The sequence below is a fragment of the Melospiza melodia genome, chromosome 5 (genome assembly GCF_035770615.1).
Source record: "Melospiza melodia melodia isolate bMelMel2 chromosome 5, bMelMel2.pri, whole genome shotgun sequence".
NCBI lineage: Eukaryota > Metazoa > Chordata > Aves > Passeriformes > Passerellidae > Melospiza > Melospiza melodia.
Window position 1 is genome coordinate 14432869 of NC_086198.1, and position 18083 is coordinate 14450951.

The 18083-nt window shown below is 40.4% G+C and overlaps 1 protein-coding gene across 1 annotated transcript; it reads right to left on the reverse strand.

Annotated features, from left to right (window-relative positions):
- Positions 1-11114: 11114 nt before the first annotated feature.
- On the reverse strand, positions 11115-13487 carry TLR2 (toll like receptor 2). The gene has a single exon (XM_063156336.1). The coding sequence runs from the start codon at positions 13464-13466 to the stop codon at positions 11115-11117; it is 2352 nt and encodes a 783-aa protein (XP_063012406.1). The 5' UTR covers positions 13467-13487.
- Positions 13488-18083: the final 4596 nt, after the last annotated feature.

Consider the following 18083-nt stretch of genomic DNA (forward strand, 5'->3'; position numbering starts at 1 on the left):
TGGGCAAGAGGAAAGAGATTGCCCTTCACCAGATGGCCACATATAAAGTAGTACAAAGGAAGGGGGTAGGAAAAGGGGAAAAAAAAAGAAGAAGAAGAAGAAGAAGAAGAAGAAGAGGAGGAGGAGGATGATGATGATGATTTGGATTTAGTTTTAGTTTTTGTTTTTTTTTTTCTATTAAGTCTTGATTTGAAATAAAATGTAGGCCATTCTGATACCTGTGTTTTTTTCCTCCAGATGGTAGCTGACAGTTTGGGGTTAACTTCCACATGAAAAGGAAGCAAATTAGAGAAAACCATTGTTTCTCAGCTACTTCTGGGAATTTTATTTCAGATTTTGAAAAATAAACATGGAGCCTGTGTTCTGCTAATTCACCTTGTGAAAACCTGATTTCCAGTGGGTTTGCATATGTGTTCAAATAACACTCATTTCTCCATTTTACTCACAAATTTTGCACTTAACGAGGTGCAGGCAACTGCTTGAACTGTATTATGTATTCTGGAAAGTGGGGTGGCAGCAAAGAATGACCATCCTTGAAAAAATATTCTATCCTGTCCTAGCCTAGCCTGTGTTTCTCAACCTAAAGGCAGAAGTCAAATATAGCAAATGGGGAAGAAAGGAAAAAGCTTATTAGTATTCTGAGTCTGTATTTCCCCAAAGGAAATTCTGACTATCAGGTACTCAACTGACTCTTATAATGCAATTTGCTCACTGTTGGAAGCTGTGCATTGGTGAAAATTAAGTAAATATGATACATAGGAACAAAGTTGTTCTCCCCTGTTATAAAAACATCTCCAATAGAAAGGCAGATGAAACACAAAAGCCTTGTGCCTGGTACCAGAGGTGGCTGCCCATTTTACTGATTATATGACTTGTATCATGTGGCAGTCACGGAATAAGAACTTACTTGGGAATATAGTTGAAAAATGAAACAGCATAGTCATGACAGCATTGATTTCTATACCTAAGTAATGAGGCAAATCTTGAAAAAATAAGGTTGGTTGATTTACTTAACATAAAAATTCCTGCCAATTTTCAATGTGCTGTCAAATATAATCATATTAACTAAACCTTAAAACCCCCAAACAGCCTGATTTATTATTTCTCCAATGCATATGTTTTTGGGTATTTGAATGCGCCTTCATCAAAAGAAACTAGATTTTTAGGGAGCCAGTTAGCTTGCTTTGCCAAGTTAAAAGTTCTGGTAAGGTCAATCTCTTACAACAAATCTAATTATTACAAGTTACTTTCTTTATGTACACAGCTTTTATCTTATGCCATAAGAGGGAAAGGATAGTGGGATGGTGCTCTTAGGTTGAATTTCCTGGTGATAGTCATTATTCCTCAGAGTGAGGGAGAGCATTGTGAGGGAAGCAGAGGACAGATGGATGTTTTTCAGTTGGTGCTTGTATTTAATCTGCATAATTAGAAAATGGGAAAGTTATCTATGACGCTGATGCTGACTTCACTTCTAGGTCTTTTTGAGCTCATTCAAAGTATGGTAATGAGAAAAACATTTTACCTTTGGGCAGCAATCTAATTTGTCAGGAAATTCCTCTTGCTATGATGAGTGGATGAGGAAAATTTGGAATAATATGATCCAGATGTTGAAGCTCCTATTTAGCAGCAATGCAGATGTATTATTTTATGGAATTGTCCAGATGGTGACCTTCCAGTATTACTAATAAATCAATACTGAGGTTTGCATCTGTATGACTCCATTCCTATCTTTGCTCTCATTTACATGATGAAATACTCATGCATCTCATGTAGAGGCTAATAATATTAAAATTAACAATCTGGAAGACATAAAAATCAGTAAGGAAAATTGAAACAATTACTGCAAGTAATATATACCAATTGATCTGATAACCCTGTCACCCAAAATAAGGTTATGCTACCATTTTTTAATTGATTTGCATTTAATTTTGCAGCTAACACGATAACAAAATTCTGTTACAATTTTGTATTAGAAAGTAGCCAATTTACTGAGTATGTGCACTCAAGCAGTTTTGGCTTTACCACTTAAATTGAAACTTAACTTTACTGGAAAACAAAAAGAGCAATGCAGAGTACATAAGCACAGCAGAGAAGGCTCATATTGGGCAGCAGCCAGGCTGGCAGGCAACAGAAACCCTCAGTGGCCTCTGGTGAGGGCTGGGAAAATTCGGGATCTGCAGTCAGGGATGAGCAGAGGCCACTGACCTGTGGCATGTCAAAAGGGCAGCAGGGCATGGAAGCAGCTCAGCCACTTTTACAGTCACAGACAGCAGACTGAGCTCTCCTAAAGTCAGGGCTGCAGGGTACAGAAAAAAACCCCTAAAACTGATGTGATCCAGTAATGATGTGTTGTTATCTTCTACAGGCATTTCTATCTCTTAATTTAACCTTATATTGTAAAATACCAGTTTGTTCAAGGGTTCCATGCTTCCTGGGGCTTGGGGAGAATAATTTTTAAGGGTTTCTCCTTCTCCTTAGAGAAGAAGAATTGAGTCCTCCTACAGCTGAAATCTGTGGCAAAGCTGTTTTAAGTTTCACAAGACTCAACACACCTTCCTTCAGAGTTCTACTTTTTGGATTAAGCAAAGAGATTAATTTTCCATAGAAGTATCCTTTTACTCTAGGTGAATTGTGCTTTTTGTTTGCTTTTAATGAATCCCCCTGCACCAAACCAAACATAAATTTTAAAACTGTCCCCCATCTCCCCTTAGAGTTTTTTAAATTTTATTTTTAGCAACATTTCTGTAATGATCTAGGAGTTAACTCTACAAACATGTATACTAAAGTCAGTCTTACTTTGTTTTTGCCATCATCAGGCCTCCACAGTCCCAAATCCACGGTTTATTAACAGAACTGCAGAGAGAACTGACCTTACAGGGCTTTTAACTCTTCAGTGGGCATCAAATATGTGCTTATTGGAAAAGAAATAGAATATTTCATCGCTGTGGGCAGCTCAAGCTAAATATATGTATTGAGTCTGATGAAATTTCATTTAGGAAAAGGTGTTTAAAACTTTAAGCCACAGCATTTTGTGCTGAAGAAAGATGTTTTAAGAAAGTCCTAAATTAGTCTGGTTATGTACCCAAGCACCACCCAGAGCAGTGCAGCCAAATGTGCCTCTCTGAAAGCTCCTAAGAGCAGCTCTAGGGCTTAAAGGGCAAAGTGACTCCACTGACTTCAGAAAGCCTTAACCTTAATCACCATACTTCATCTGAGCTCTAAACCAAACTTTAATGTTTCTTCCAGTAAAAAATAATTCTATCAAAAGACAATTTAGATTCCAAGCACATGATGTGAGGGGTCTGATGAGTTGTATCTCATTGTTATAACCAATTACTACATTGGATTTACCAATTATTTACAGGGTGCCAGGCAGACTAACATTCTAGTGTCAAAGGCACTCCTGGATCAGATACAAGTAACATTTTATGTCTAAAAATGTCTAAGTTTTCCAAAGAAGTAACATTTTGTAACTAAGTTTTGCAGTTTGACCGTCTGTCAATCAAACCTGACCACACACAATGGAAACAGGGGATGTCATTACTTTGAAATGACTGTCTCAGTTTTGCTAACAGCCCCACTGCTGTTTATGTGGCTTGTTTCTCTTTATTTCACCATCAGCCTTTGCTGGTGGAGAACCCTGTCTGTGTGTGGAATGCTCACAGTTATTACCCTTACATCACTTTCAGACCAACCTCTCTCGGGAAGAACATCACAGGATGTCCCATTTTTGTTGTTCTTTGAGTTGTTTAGATAAATTTCATAGATAGTATGGTGACTTGGCTATATCTAACTAAAAATAGCCTCGGTTATTTTCGACTTCTTCTAGTCCTGTTCTGTCCTTTGTCTCCCTCCATCACAATTCCAAACTGCTAATTTTAATTATATTAGCAATATTTTCACAATTACCATTTTTTTTGTGAAGACTGAAGCAAAACAAATTGGGTTTGATGGGGGTTCATTCCTTTATTTTTTCCTGTATTATATATTTTTATTCACTTTTAAGAGCTAAATCCAGAAATATGAAACTTGTTGAATTTATATTAATACCTGAGTAGAAGCTACACATCCAGCATTCTGTGCCACTCTGCAAAATACACAAGGTCTTGAGCACTCTTTTTTTCTATCTATATGTTAGTGTACAAATTGTTCCTCATGATCTATAAATGCAACTGAATTTTGGGTTATCTAGATATAATGTTTACCATGTTTGGATTTAATTAGTTCCTTAGGTAGGTAACTTTAGATAAAATTGGGATTGGCAACTATTAGGATTTTCTATTTGATAGATTTTGCTTTGTATGCAGAGAAATTGCTCCAGGCTGGTCTCTTCACCACCCACCCTTTTGCAGAGTGGAGCTGTAGCTCCTCTTACTTCTTGGGGGTTTTTTATTGCATAGCTGACCTGGAGTTTGATATTAAGTCATTTTACAACTCATGTTTGTGGTGTGAAGAGAGAAGGGGAAAACCCTTCAGCTTTGTACAGCTACTGTGTTCACTCATTTAATGCCCTAAACTCTGAGTTAATCCTCAGTTCTCCATTTATGCACCTGAAGCTGATGAGACATCAAAAGCCTTGACATAATGGATAAAAATAAATAAGAGCATTCATATCAAAACCACATTACAATTCTTTCTGATGATCATGATTTCCTACTCTACCACACTTAAATGTTGCTTGGAGATTTTCTCCATTTTGACTATTGCCAAAGATTTTTGCTCCAGTGAGTTATTGCTTCCTCCAAACTACGGGCTAATTTTCATTTTGTTTTGCAGCAGCCAACACCCTAACACTTAAAATATGAATATGCTTGACAGCCAGCAATGTTGAGAGCAGGTTATAAACTACTTTTGGAGTCACAGCTACTCAGCTTTGCTACAGGTTGGCCAAGCTGACAGATTTTCTTATAGAAAGGGACTTTAGTTAAAGTCTTATTATACAGAACAATTAGATTCATTTCACTGTTTTGCAGAAGCAACAAGAGTAGCCAAATGCCAATAAGGTGTTAAATGCCAATCAAAGAAATGTTAAATTTCTGTAGCCGAGAGAGCCCACTGAATATAAATTCCACAGAGCAAAATTTTTGCTAAAATGCAGCAAGTGGTATTTAATCCCCTACTCCCAAACATCCCAACCCAACAGAGCCTGCAAAAATGTCAATGTGTCCTGTCAACTCTCTGAGACTGTGTTATGTGCAACAGGTCTTAGGAGACTGAAACCTGGCTACAAAATGTCATTAAACTGGAGCTTCTCAACATTAAAAAGGATTGTCGTTTCTGCTGCTACAAGACACAGTGTAAAAGCCTTAAAATAAGAGCGGACAAATTTTGTAACTGTATCTTAAAAATACACTGGTGGGGGAATTTAGATAAAGAAAATATTTCAACAGAATAAAACTGAACAGTATTGGTAACACAAGACTGCTAAGTTTCTGCCAAGAATTTTCCACCACAGCTACATACTTTTAGATTAATCAACTATACGATTTATGGGCAATAGTTCTGAGACTTAAAGGAACAGCTGATTAAAGGAACAGGGGGGCTGCAATATCTGCAACCTCTTCAAGAGGTGTTGCACTTACATCAGATGCATTATGAGGTTGATCTACTTGTTCTTGAGGAACCCCTGGAATTCCTGGTCAGACAGCAGCTCAAACTGAGTCCAGCACAGCAGCTCTGAGTGGGATGCAGAAATACTGGACAAGCATAATGAAAATTCAAATTCTATCCAGGTAAAATTTCTAGGTGCATTAAGAAGTTCTGGCATTTTGGTGAAGAATATGAGTAATCTTTCGTGGTCTTACGACAGAGAAGTCTGATGACTCTGTGGATTTTGCCATGACACTGCTTTCTTATGTAGTGTACTGTGGGAGTGATGGGAAGAGACTTTGTGGAGATTTGTCCTGCCTACATGGCTTCCACCACGGCTGTGCCTGCCAGGTACATCACCCCAATACTACTGGCAAGGACCAGAAGCGAGCTCTTGAATCTCTTTTGCCCTGGGTTCATGAGAATAAGGTCTAGGGGATACTCCCGCAGTAAAATAACCTCTCTTTCCCTGAGAAGAACTGTTCTTGTGCCACAGAAAAACGATTGAAGTCCCTCATCAGTCTTACGATTAGGAGAACACTTTTAATGCAGTAGCCACTGACATATGCCAGGCCTTTGGGGATTTGGGGTTTCCAACAGGCAAATCCCTATGTGCAAGAAACTACACAGTTTCTTCCTCCTCCAAAGTCTGTGAAAGACTCTTCTTGTCCTTCCCTTTTTATAGCTCCTACCTTCCCCTTTCAAAAAGGAGAATTATGCTGACATAATCACCTTATGTCCAGTTACTTAACATCCAGCAGATGGTTGCTAAAATTCTTGCATCAGCAGTAAGATTTTAATTATTCTTTGGTAACTGTACATCCTGGCAGTAGTAAACCCTGGCAACTGTAGCCATTTTCATGCTGTCCTTATCTTTGATGGCAGCTGAAATGTGTTTATGCATCCTTGACACTAAGAAAATATTTTGTTGTTCTTTGGCTTCCTTATTTCCTGTAAGTTTGATCTTGACAGTTTTACAACATCAGTGGCATACCAACAAGAAATTTGTCCAATGACATCTGTGCAGTCTGTGGACAGAAAATCTTTGGGGATATAAAAAAATAAGGGATCACTGAAAATACCTAACAGCTGTCCTGTAATCATGGATAGCTTTTCCATTTAATTATGAAACTATTGTTTTCTCCTCTTTTATGCTGCATTAAAAAATAATGATGACAATAAATACCAAGAAAAAAAGGGACTCAAACCACATTCAGAAACAACATTGTGCAGAGGCAAAAATAAAAAGGAACCCAAACTATTTTTCAGTCCTGTTACACAAGTTGAGGCCATGCAGATTTCTGGCTGACAAACTGATGCAAGAGTGGTGATAATCCTATAGTTTCAGGCTTAAATCCACCTTCCAGGTCCTTGATGCACAGCCTTTGTGGGTGTGCCTGGCAGGACATTAGACCAAGCATGCTGACCCACCAGCCAGGCCAGCTAATTCAGGCTCCACTCCTGTGCATTGCAGAGGATTTCCTCCAGCTGTGCCTGGGGCTGCCTGCCAGGTGGTTTAAAGGCAGATGTGGAACCCTTCTAACCAATGTCCTGTACCCTGGAGCTTGGCAGAAGAGCCAGTGACCCAGGGATACCAAGCAACTCCACATCTTGCACTCCAGAAACTCAAAATGAAAAGTATTGAATATGTGCTGGAACAATGTTACTAATCACTCACTTCTGCACTTCATAAAAGTATCCTGGCTTCTTGTGAGCTGGAAAATATGAATACCAGTCTGGATGTTCAGGACGTTGGATTCAGCTTTACAATAACTCCAAATAGTCCAAATATTTTAAGTAATTTGAAATTCTTTGGCTATAAAACCAGGCAATGTCCACACTCAGTCATTAAAATTATCTGCTGATGGTTTGACCAGATTTGCAGATGTAAGCATTGAGTCTTTTTTGCATTTGAAAGATTCTTTAACGATACACATGATACTGGGTTTCATGAATCCTGCATGCACCGCTGGTTTATTGTTGGCAAGAACCAAACTCGCCCACACTGCCCTGAGAAAGCTGATTTGAAGGGGTTGTTCAGCAATCCATACCCTCTCTGTAACATGTGTGCTTTTCATTTGGATTTTCTAAACCATAGCCTGATTACTTACTAATTCTTGTTTTGTTCTGCAGTGGAGGGATGAGATGGCCACATTAAATGAATGGAAAATCTGTTGTTATTATAAAGGAAAAATTATATTTAGGGAAGATGATAGGTCTGTTTGGCTTTACCTTATCTAAGACCCCAAGCAAGCTAGGAACAGAAAAGTACATATATATTTTCCTTCTTGATTTCAAGACATCCAGAATTAATTTTTATAATGAGAAGAACACTTTAAAGAATATAAATCATAATTTTATAAAGACCATGCAGTGAATTTTGTTCTTTAATAACATTTTAAAAAAATTATGTAATGCACTTTCAGAACTTTTAAATTATGTAATGCACTTTTCCCTTTTAGTAGTTAGCAAACAACATTTTCCCTTAAGCTATTAAAAAAATAGTTGAAGCTCTGCTGCTTTAGTTTTCTGTAGAAAACTGCTTGAGTGAAAGCAATATTTAGCTTATTTTCTTAGAGCCTATTTTAACCATAGAATACTTAATTTTAACATTACCTCTATTTAAAAAAAAAAAAAAAAAAAAAAAAAAAGGAGATTAAATTACAGGGGGTTCAGGAAGTCAATTATGAACACTAAAAAAAAGTTATTTCAAAAATTTAACCCAATACTGTATCTTTGGTTCTGACTAAAAAAACCCCCAAGATTTACCTATTGTTGCATTTTCTTTCCAGTTTCTTTATGGAGAGATTGTGTGGGAACACCCAAATATTTTATGGACAGCTTCTGGACTGTCTCTGCTATCTGGTGGTTTGGCAGCCAATTGTTGCAGGCATCATCCAAGGCATTACTACTCACTGGTAAGCATAGTTCTGGAATAGGATGCAGAATTTAATTTTTGGTGAAAATTAAAAGTGTTGGACATTTACCTGCCTACAATAATATGCATATTCTGTACTTAATTTTAAAAGACTAGAGAAAATGGCAATTGGTGGAATTCTGATGTGCTAGAAACACTTTTGTCTCTTTTTGCATTACAGTGAGGCTCTGCAGCATGCTATGAAAACATCATGTTTTGGAAGCCTGTGCTAGAAAAAAAATAGACTTCCCAGAATGAAGAAATAGATAGCAGAAGTAGCTTCTGAATTCAGATTAAACACGATCAGTATTTTAAGAACCTCTACATTGTTAGTAGAAATCAGAGATAAACTTAGCTAATTTAAACTTTAATATATATATATATATAAGAATAAAGCAGATATTTTATGAAGTGAAAGTGAAAAAAGGTGAAAAAAGATTTAGATGCTAAAAAAAATTATGAGCTTAAAAAAAATAAAGAGCAAATCTTGAATACATAGAAACAAGGTGGCTTTTTTAGCTTAGATGAAGTAACAAGTTAGTAATTCTTATTTTGTGTTATGCCTACATTAATAAATGCAAAAATGCATGTAAATAAGCTGTTAATTTTCATTGTGCTGTCAAAGTTGCCTGCTTGTGGGTGTAGTGGAAGCTGGTGTGTCCTCAGCCTTCCCAATGGCTGGCAAAGAACAGGGATACCTTGCTCTCACTGCCACTTTGGTTGTGCAGAGGAAAGTTCCAAACAGCTCAGTTACAGCGAGGTGTTTGAACAGGTTTCTGTACTACATTAGATGCCCAAGACCAATAAAGCAATAAAAACACTAACTTGGACATGGTCTCATCACAGTTACAGCCAAATGTTGTAGGTGTTTCCATTTGAAAGCTTTTAAGACTTGCTTCTATATGGCCTGGAAATGTCCTGAGCTGCGCCCAAGTCCTGAACCAATCCAGAAGTTCATAGTCCTTCTGGCCTACCAGAATCAAGATATTAGGGTTCACCCAGAATTTTCTATGGCTGCAAGAAAAATATCACAGAAACATTACTTTCTTTCTACATCAGCTCTGAAGGATGGGTCTGGTGCCAGTCTTCCATTTGTTCAATTTTTCAATTAGGACTCTTGTCACAGTAACCTTCTCAGGAAATCACAACTCCATCTGACAGCAAACACAATGTCCTATGTGGGGTGTTCTCCACCCACTCTAGTTTTATGGACTACATCTACAGAGAGAGCAAAAGGTAGGAAACACTCTTTTCATGCCTATGTTAAGTTCCTGAGCACAGAGAGGAACGTAGTGTTGGGTTCAAGGATGATATTTGTGTTTCCCAACTGTAGCTGACAGCAGCTTAAACTCCACTTGTAAAAGTCAGAAGAGTATTTGAACCCTACTCTGAAGCATCTATTGCAACATATAGTACAATGAAATTAGACACAAATCACCCTCCATAAATGTCTTTCATAAAGGAAATTATAGAAACTAAAAGCTACAACAGACAGAACTGCAGTGAGAAAGCACATTTCTACATTATGCCTTGCAACCACAATTTTCAGGAGATCTGGGCATTTAATTTTCTGTGACAATGAAATACAGAGAATCAGTCCTTAGCTTCACTGACTAGGAGAGCTAGGAAAAAATTATTTGCTGCAAAAACTGACTTTTATACCATTTGATGAGAAGTGGTTTTTACAAAGAATGTAGAAAAACCCTTGGCTAGGCAACTTCCCTCCTGAAACTTTTGCAAAGATGAAGATGTATAAACTACATAGCTGTATATCTAAACAACTTTTCATCATTAAATATTTAAATTAAACAGCTTTTGCTCATACTGCTTCTTAACGTGTGTAGATAACTACTCTTGTTTAACCTCAAAAGGCAGCTCAGCATCACACATCCACTCTCTCACTCTCCCCACAGTGGAACAGGGGAGAAAATCTGAAGGGTAAAAGTGAGAAAACTTGGGAGTTCAGATTAAGGCAGTCCAACAGGTAAAGTAAAAGCTATGTTCACAAGCAAAGCAGAAGAAAGAATTAATTTACTACTTTCCATCAACAGGCAAATGTTCAGCCATTGCCATGAAAGCAGGACTTTTACTTGGGAAGGCAAATATGGTAACCCCAAACATCCTCCCTTAGTCTTTCTTTCCCACAACTTTTAGTGCTGATTATGTTGTCATGGGTCATGACATTATGTATGGGACATCCTTTTGGTCAGCTGGGATCGGCTGTCCCCGCTGTGTGCCCCTCCAAATTATGACACACCACCTACCTGCTCGCTGGCAGGATGGCGTGAGAAACAGAAAATACCTTGATGCTGTGCAAGCACTGTTGAGCAATAACTAAAAAGCCACTGTGTTATGGAGACTGTTTTGGGCACAAATACATACCACAGCACCACAGAAGGAGCTATGAAGAACATTAACTCTCTTCCAGCCCAAACCTGTACAACTATTCAGAAAAAATAGCTTCAAAAAGTAGTTATCTCATAGCAAGTATGAGAATTTGCAGTAGCCCTGCTTTCTGTTCTTGAGATGCAGATAAGTGATGGAACAAACAGGCAAGTGAAACAAATCCAGAGTAAATTCAATACATATTTATTTCTCATGCCATTGTCTAGGACCTTAGAGCTATTTTCAAATTATACCAAAACATCTGCTGCTGCTCTTCTTCGAGAGGCCACTCCAGGTAGGTCTTTGTGTTCATGATCTTCCGCAGCTTGCAGAACCTCTTGGGAATGGCTTTGCTCTGGATGGGCTCCAGGAGGATGAGAATCGCTGCATCGTTGTTCTCATCAAAGAGGCGGAAATGCGAGAAGTCCAGCTCGTACTTGCACCACTCGCTCCGCACAAAGTGCTCGGACAGCACAAAGAGCGTTTTGCGGCTCTTCTCAATGGAGTCAATGATGTTGTCCACGATCCACTTCCCCGGCACAAAGTCCCGCTTGTGCAGGCAGAGGCGGAAGGGAGGGCAGGCCTGCTCCAGCTCCCGCACCATGGTGTTCTCCACCCACTCGGAGTCGTTCTCGCTGTAGGAGACAAAGGCGTCGTAGCAGACGTCCTTCGGCGGGGCGCGCTTGGGCTTCCGCTTGGCCTGCAGCCACGCCCACGTCATCCGCAGGTACCACACCACGTGGTACTTGTAGCCGACGGCCACCAGCAGCAGGACCACCAGGAACACCAGGACGCAGATCAACGACACCACCAGGGACCTGTGGCACTCCATCAGGGAGAGGCGCACAGCGCCAACCTGCGCCCCTCTCACCGCCAGCGGAGAGTCACACACGTACCTGTCCGGCCACCCCACCAGCACCTGGGCTAGCCCGGCCTCGTGGTGGACGAAGGAGAGGAACTCACAGGAGCAGATGAAGTTGTTGTCACTGGCATCCAGCAGCTCCATTCTCCTGAAGGACTCAAACTCCTCCTTGGAGAAACTGTTCAGCTTGTTTCTTCTGACGGACAAGGACACCAAGTTTGGAATGGGTGAAGCACCCGGCAGCGTCTTCAGCTGGTTTCTTGTGAGGTACAGCTCCTTCAGAGACAGGAGCTCCAGTCCAAACTCCTTCAGGTTGTTTCCACTGACATCCAACACTTCTAGTGATTGAGGAATGCAGCGTGTTACTTTAGGAATGTGAGTGCTGGACAGGTTTAAATATTTCAGGTGTTTTGGCCATGTACACTCCTCTGGAATCTCACCAAAGTTATTTTGGCTAATGTCTAAAACAATTAGGTTTGCTAGATGAGATAAACTTTTACCTGTCATTTCTAAGTCACTCAGTGAATTCTGACTTAAATTTAGAGTTTGTAGTGATGGCCAAGCACCCTGACAGGCTGAATGTTCTAAACTCAGGTCTCCGATCAAATTTGCACTAAGGTCAAGATATATTAATGACCGAAGATGTTGGGAAATTTTACATGGTACCAAAAAAACTTTGGTGTTTTGAACTGTGACTCTCGTAAAAAGAGATAGTAGACCTTCCACAGCCTGAAGATCTGTAAACAAATAAAATTCTTCTATAGCTAAATTCTTTATCGTGAAAACTCTAAGTGTCTGTGATTTCTTTGCTTGAAATTCCATTTTCCACTGTCCAGTTCCCAAGAGTCTACAGTCTACCAGCTCCAGCTCCACTAATTTTGGCATGTCTTCTAAAATGCTGACAATCTCAGGCACTGTAGCATCTGTTAGTAAAGTCTGTCTAAAAGAAATTTTCTTTGCAAAAGATGAAGACATCACTCTCAATACTTGCATTTCTGCAGCATTACTGAATGCTATTCCTCTCACTTCCAGCCAAGAGACAGAGTACACAAGGTCCCTAACAATTTCTGAGAGTGTATTAATACTTCTTATATTTATGATCATGTGATTAATCTGCTTAATTGATTTCAAACTTCCCTGCTCATACTGACTGAGATTGCTACCATCAATCCACAGCTTGTGCAGAAACTCAATGCCCTCAAAGTTCCCTTGCCTTATCACAGAGAACTGCGGGTTGCCCAGGTGGAGAGAGCTCAGGTTCCTCAGCCTAGAAAAGGGGGGGCTCTGCCCCAGGTCTCTGTAGGAATTGCCTTGAAGATGGAGGTGCTGGAGTGAAAAAAGGTGCCCAAACCACACAGGGGACAAGTGAGCCAAGCTGTTATTTGATAAGTCCAAGAGCTCCAGTTTTTCCAGGGACTGAAAGGAGTCCTCATCTATGGAGCTGATTTCGTTGGACTGCAGCAGCAGGGCTCTCAGGTTCACAGCTTGCTTCAGGTCCTGGGATTGGATGTGCTTTATCCTGTTGTGAGCCAGGTTTAACCCTGTGATTTTGGCTGTGAGCCCAGGGGGAATGAATTCCAAGCCCATGGAGGAGCAGTTGCAAAGCTGAGTGGCATCGCATGAAGGACAAGCCTGCTTCAGTGCTTGTTGCTCGGAGAGGCTTGCAGATAAGGCCATGTAGATGGCCAACACTTGCCAGGTGTGCGCACTCATTATATTGCCTAAAATATGAAACACAATCAGAGCAAATATAAGATGCATAGCTGCATTTCGGATAAATCTAAAATATAAGTTTTACTGTTCTGTCTTGTTGAAGGCACTGTTAGAATATTTGGTTTAAACACAGTTCAGAATTGAAACAGATTCATATACTACCCTGATCCTCCTCCTATTTAATAAATAGCCCTCATACTTCAATCTCACCTCATGTCTTTTTCTTCTGAATCTGTGAATATTATTTTGTATATCCATTTTTTTACCACAGGGAGTCTCCTGTACGTGTTTTAAATCCTGGTTACATCAAGAAGAGTCAGCATCTTACAGTAGATAGTAGCATTCAGGTTTGATACTTACTTCAAGCATATGTCTAATCTGTATTCTGTCAATAGGAAGAAAAGAAATGCATTTGTTTCAGTCAATTTTTCATCTTACATGCCTTTTCCTACTCTGATTGTAAATGTCCAGTGAGCAGGGAAACAAACACTTGCCTGGATGACTCTCATGTTGCCATCAGTCTGATATCTGCTAATGAAATTTAAGTTTGTAAAACTGACCATTGCTGCCTACTGTCTCAGCTCTTCCTTTTTACTGCCACGTCCTTCTCCTCTGCTACTGCCTTTTACTGTTTTGGGAACCTGTGGCACAGAGAAGATCAGGGCAAGACACAAGGAAGAGCCAGGGGCTCAGATCCGATCAGCTGACTGGACTAGACAGCTTTTTCCAGCCCCACAGCCTGTTTCTGGTCTTCTGGACTGAAATGATTCAAGAGAAGCCACACGGATGAGGATCCTGTGTTACTCTACTTTCACAGTTTTCATAATGATGATTTGGCATAGCTATAGTTTTTTGGTGGGTTTTTTTTTGTTTTTTTTTGGTTTTTTTTGTTTTTTTTTTTTTTTTACAGAGATTCCTGCACTATCCATCTTGTCTTTACTCCCAACAGGATGCCTTTAGCTCCTCTATCCTTCTGAGGAGCTGAAAAAATAATTTTTGAAGCCTAAGAGAGGTTTTTTCCCTTTAAAACCTTTATTGCATATTGAAATATAACCTTTTGGGACAAGGATCAAAAAGCATTTTTAAAATGTCCTTTTCCCCAGCGTGCCACAAAACCCACCTACCTCAGTAGGTATCTTATTGAGGGTGGAAAGAGTGAACAATCCACAAAGAGGCCAATCAGTGAGTTCACAAAATCTTTGTGGGCTCTATCAAGTTAGTCAGGTTAGATTGGCTCCTTTAGAACTGCTTTCTTCATCAGTCATCCCACTAGGATTCTGTGCAGAAGATATACTCTAAATTAATATTCTGATTTGTTTTAAAGTAGCTGACCCACATATACAAGTCAATACAGAGAAGTCCCACCCTTCCAGCTGCATTATTTTTAGTCATAACTGCTTAAGATTATCCAAAAGTGGAAAAATTGACTGAGATGGCTTGAGCATATGGGGAGGGGAGGAAAAGTTATGGATAATTTTTTCAGTCACTCCATCTCCTCCCACCTGCAGGACTATAAACATTTTGACTCTTTATGTTACTTTCCTTTTATCTCTGTCTGGCTCTGATGTAGAGCTTTGGATCTTGAAGAACAACGTTCTCTTCCCTGTCTTTAGATGCCCACAGCTGATCTGGTCATCCACCATGTCCTCCAAAGTCAATGGAGAGAAAGAACATCTTTTAGGTGCAATTAATATAGTGTGTCCTGGACATCCAGATTAAGATGCAATAACTCCAAGAGTAATTATCCAATTACCTTAAAATGGGGTATCACAGTTTAGATACCTAGATATTTGATCCCATGAGTCCCAAACAAAAAATGGTGGTCTGTAGTTAGACTCATCTTCTGTCCAGATGAGGCTCTTTTGCAGGGCTTTTTGGTCTCCCAAGAGTAACTGGAATAATGCAGGGTGTAGGCTAAAGGAGTACATCTAGGAGTAGTGTGAGTTTTACTAGCAACAGATTTGGGCGGTATTTTTATAGTTGTCATCAAATGCTTACTTTTAGAAAATGAAGCAACCAGGCAACCTGATCAGTCCAAAGCTGTCTATAGGCAGGTTATTTATAGGTGGAAAATTGGCAGCACACAAGGGAACTGGGCAGGTACTGCACAGGAATTACCACCAGAGCCTCATGTCTCTCCACCTTACCAGCCTGAAACCATCCAAGTACTGCAAGACTTTAATGCATTTGGTGATTCAGGATGCTGACTTTCCAAGTTTTTTGCTTATCTGTAATCTGAACACACACCCAGAGGAATCCCATTCCCACCCTCACTCACTTTCAGCCATTCTCATCCCCTTCTGATTCCTGCCTAATGATTCTGCTTGAGAACCTGATTTACAAGGTCATTTCAGGCCTCTGCACAGCCCCATGGAGCCCCAGACCATGATATCATTGCCCTATGAAGAAATCACTTCTCCCTGTTGGGCTGGGAATTAAAAAGCCCAAATGAAACTGAAATGCAACTAAAAATACATAAACTTACACAGATGCTGTGTAAACTTACACAAGGTACTGTGATAAACCAGGCATTCAAAATGTTTCTGAGTTATGGAGAAAGGGTCCAAGCCATCAGACATGCTCAAGCTTATTTCCCCTGGCCCACATGAGTAGAAGTATTTGAGGAAATACACATGCATTCTTAAACAAAACCATGACTGACAACAAAATGAGATTCTATAAACCTCACAAATGGGGAAGGTTAATGTAAGACCTAAAATAAAGCACCAATGGCGTGCAAATTGATTCTAGCTTGGGGAGCACTACCCAGCCACATGTGGGCAGGTAAATTTGAGCAGCCTGCAGAGGGAGGCTCTTCACTGGTTGGCGAAGAGGCCAAACCACAAGCAGACTGGGGAAGGCTGCTGCTCTCCACCTGGCAGTGTGTGGGTTATGCATGTCCCAGTTCCCAGCCCCCAGCACTGCCCTCACAGCACGTATGCACAGCCGCACATGCACACACACAGCCATGCCTCTGCTTGCTTCCAGCACAGAAGGTGTGCAGCAGGTCACAGTTAGGCGAGGAGGCAGCTGATGTCCTGAGGCCATTGTTCAGTGAGCTCTTTCCTGGTTGAATTCCTGAAACCAAGGCACCCCACCTTCACTCCCAGCCTTCCCTGGGCAGTTGGTATCCACACCCAGGGGAGACAACATACAAATAGGACAAATAGGACAAGGCAACCTCCCATGAGGAAACTGTGCAGAAATGCTGCAGTCTGACCCAGTTTGTCTCTTCCTCATTTGCTGCTTTCCTCTCTCCTCTTCCCAGAGGCCATTGGTCTCATCAGCATGTCACATCTCTCTAGGAGAACCTTCCTTTGCCTGCCATGCATCCCTGCCAGATGCCTGTGATTGCACCTTCCTGCTCTGCTTTTGCTGGCAGCCAGAAATCCCTCCCCACCCCACACTCCTGCTCAGCAGCCCAGAGCACCCTGGATCCCCCTTGCAGACGAGGATTGGTGGCAGAGATTAGGATGCCTCTTCCCAGGGCTCCCTGTTTGCTTCTTGCTCCAGCATTGGAGCTCCACTGTCTTTCCCCACATGTCCAGCCTTCACCTATCTGAAAACTCACCTGTGTGCCAAAAAGATTCCCAGAAATGCCACCTGCAGCTCCAGTGCCTGCATGCCAGTCAACCGATGCCGTGTTTTGTCTCTCTCTTGCTGATCGTCCTTTGCCCAGCTTCCTCTCACGCCGCTGTTCCGTTTCCACTTCACCTCTCAACCTTGACAATATAAGCAGGGAAATTCCCACCTGGGTGATCTGATTGGCATAAGAGCAGTTACATTATCAGTCCTTTTAAATGTGCCAACAAACAAAAGTCTGGGTCTATGGTAAGAGTGTACTGTGTGAAAACTAAGGCTTCTCCCACATCTCTCTTTGACCCTCTCTTTGTAATGACTGGTAAGATTTATTTCCCTTCTTACCTCTAGACACACATTTCTCCTAATTTATTTTATCAGGGCTCAGTGTTTGCTCTTGGATGATTCACTCATCAACTACCTGAAGTTCAGCCTTGATTAAGCCATGAGCTATATTTCTCCAAGAGAGTTAACAGAAAGATTGCTTCCTAGCAGACTTGGTAGCCCTGGAGATGACATTGTAACAGGAAAACAGAACTGAAAGTGGTGTTTGCAGGCTGCACCTACAGAAATTATCTCATGTAGACACATGTACACATACACACAGGAGTGTGAATAGATACACATTTATAAAAGCACATACACACACATATATACGTGAAGATGTATAAATATAGCAACAGAAAATATACAAATATACAAATGTTGCTATTTTTCAAATACTTAGTCAGCCCATACACCAAGGCTTTAGTATTTCACCACAAAACAACTGCATGTCTAAAATTTAATCAAGATCTAGACTTTCCTGTACTAAAACTCCAGCAAAACAAGCAATGGGGAACATGAAAATGAGTTGAGTTAGAGAAACCACACCTAACTTAACCCCCTCAGAGAAAATTTCAGGTTCCCATAAGAAATTCTAAAACACAAGAAATCCAAGCACTCAGTGTGGGACTGACTACCTTAATGTAAACATCTGTATCTACCTGCTTGTCTAGACTCCCTTTGTAATCAGTGGAGAGCAATATGATAATTCTA